Source organism: Orycteropus afer, unplaced genomic scaffold (genome assembly GCF_000298275.1).
Source record: "Orycteropus afer afer isolate SDZICR_OR568_19922 unplaced genomic scaffold, OryAfe1.0 scaffold00697, whole genome shotgun sequence".
NCBI lineage: Eukaryota > Metazoa > Chordata > Mammalia > Tubulidentata > Orycteropodidae > Orycteropus > Orycteropus afer.
Window position 1 is genome coordinate 388,047 of NW_006922284.1, and position 2,581 is coordinate 390,627.

Genomic DNA, 2,581 nt, shown 5'->3' on the forward strand with positions numbered 1-2,581 from the left:
GGTAGCATAGTGGCTAAAGCACTTGACTGCTAACCAGAAGGCTGGCGGTTCAAACCCACCAGCCACTCCTCGGAAGGAAGGTTGGGCAATCCTACTTCGGTAGTGATACTGCCTTGCAAACCCAAAGAGGGGTCGCTATGAGTCAGGGCTGACTCAACGGCACACAACAACAACAACAACAACACTTACGCCCTCCCTCATCTTTCCTCTCAAACTCACCGGGGATAATTCAGCAAGAAATGCAAATCTTCATTCTTTTCGTCCTACACTGTTCTTTTTTTTTCTTATGGCAGATTACAAAGAACTGATCGCGAATAAAGAGAAACAGCATCAAAAAAGAAATTTTCTTCTCTGTCTAGTAGTAAATAACTGCCCTGTTAAGAAACTGGGGCTATTCCCACCAAAAGGAAAAGTTAAATACGTGTTTTCAAAACTAAATCTCTGAGTGTGTGTGTGTGTGGGGGGGGGGGTGCAGTACAGATAATCTTCTACATAAGGGTCTAGCCAGAGGGAAAGTATGAAATGCTTTTCTAACAAACTACCGTCTCTTGGACATACAATCCCAACATGCATAGTCCCGTTACAGCATTTCCTTTAACTAGCACGGATTGAGAAACGTGAAAAGGCAATTCTTCCTCATGGCACGGCCTTGGCAATGTATGATTACTTCTAATGAGGACATGTCCACATTTTAGCAGACTTTGTATCTGATGAAATTACCATTTGTTCTTTTAGGAACATGCTCTCTTTGCAGCTCTTATATAGCAGTCTTTTATTTTTTGCTTAGGATGTGTCTCCTATTGGTACAAGTAGTAATTTTTTTAAAAAAAAAACTTTTTAAAAATTACTGGTTCACATTGAATTCCTGGACATTATAGTTCAGCATGAATATCTCTGCATGGTGTAAAACAAGTACAGTGCCATTCTAAATACACAACAAAGATATGTTTTATGGAAAACTATACTTTGCATCTACACAAACAGCCTATCTTGTCCAAACATAGGCCAAAATTAAATACAAAAGCTTCAAAACAGGAGAAACTGCTTCAGTTAAACTATTCCAGGAAAAATGAACCCAGTTAATTTGCACATCTAAAGATAAGACCTCTTAACTCTTTGCTTCAATTTCTTGTTAGAATTCACCTGCATTAACTCTTCAGTAAAGCAGCTTTCGTATTACACCCGTTTAGAGAAAAGCTTCATGTCCTCTATGCTGACTTGGAAGCTGCAGCGACTTTCTCTTGGTCTACTGGCTTCTAGATAGGAGATGCTGGTTCATTGGGCACTGCTCTTTTATGTTAGTCTGTATCAATTACACTTTAAAACGAACCTGCTGCTCTAGAGAGAGAGGGCTGGTTAATGAAGTGGAAAATGACTCCAAAGGGTCTTTCACAATCTAGCCTGTTGAAAGCACTAGATCCTCCCACCGCCAAGGGCCCAGAGGAAACCCTTTTCTAGTACTACTGGACCGATTCTTGACATCACTCATCTAAAAGAGAAAAAAGTCATCGCAAAAGAACTGTCCATTTTCAATCAAGCTTGCTTCATTTTTCATCAAAATACAGTGAAAATTATTTCCTTCCAATTACCAAAAAGGCTGAATTTTTGTTACATTTTCAAAGAAATATTGTCTGAATAGCTTAACTTCCTTTTTTTTTTTTATTATAGCTGACTTTGTTATCTAGATAAACATTAGCATAAGCATTTACTTCAAAACAGAAAACCAAAGGAAAGAATACAGAATCATTATGCAAGTAATGCTATAAGCTTTGCAACTGAACTGTGATAGTTGTTTCTCATATGTACTTCTGGGGAAAAACAACATTAATATAATTTTATTAACCGATTTTCTCCTCCAAACCATCTCCCACACTAAGACTTTTCTTGTTAAGAAGCTACTACCCAGGTTATGGCTACTAAATCTCCCCCTCAAGTTTCTGGAAAGGCTTTTTTCACAGAAATAAACACTATAAGTATTTCACTGAGCATCTTCTGTTATTTATTGTATACTTATGAGTTAACATGAGAAAGCTTTTTGACGCAGATGTTTTCACTCATTAGACATTTGCAGAATTTTAGTAGATCACATGTTGAAAGTCTCCCAGGAAAGACAAGGTCTTGTCCTGGGGGGTGGTCCATCTTCTTTATCATCATCTTCAACTGCTGGATCATCTACTACATCAGCCCCTCTGCTACTGCTTGGACTACTAGCAACTCCTGCAGAATGGGAGGAGGCAAACGTGAAGCCACCAGGTGTACGTCTCGAAAGGTCAGCCTTGTCTTCTTGGACTTCTGCTTGTTTCACCTTCACTGCTTCATCAGAACAACTTGGAAAATGATCTTCTGGCTCAGAAGTTTCCAGTGGTGGCATAAGCACTTCTCCATCCTCTTTATCTTCCTTAAAAGACATTTCTTCCATTTCCCAGAATGCTTCAGCACCTTCACAAAGTACCTTGGTATGCTGCATAGAACGTAAATTCTGTATTTTACTCAGTCTCCTAATCTCTCGTTCATATTCAATCTTCAGTCCCTCGAATGTTTGAACATATTTAGTGGATTCAAGTGCCTTGTAAAACTTTTC

The 2,581-nt window shown here is 38.8% G+C and overlaps 1 protein-coding gene and 1 pseudogene across 1 annotated transcript in view; one reads left to right on the forward strand and one right to left on the reverse strand.

Annotated features, from left to right (window-relative positions):
* LOC103211132 overlaps nt 1–1,264 on the forward strand; it is a 15,876-nt pseudogene extending 14,612 nt beyond the window's left edge.
* Nucleotides 1,265–2,083: 819 nt separating this feature from the next.
* LOC103211133 (serine/threonine-protein phosphatase 4 regulatory subunit 3-B-like) overlaps nt 2,084–2,581 on the reverse strand; it is a 2,622-nt gene continuing 2,124 nt past the window's right edge. Inside the window, exon 3 of the mRNA XM_007957052.1 lies at nt 2,084–2,452. Within this exon, the coding sequence (XP_007955243.1) occupies nt 2,084–2,452 (369 nt within the window). The remainder of the gene's footprint in view (nt 2,453–2,581) is intronic.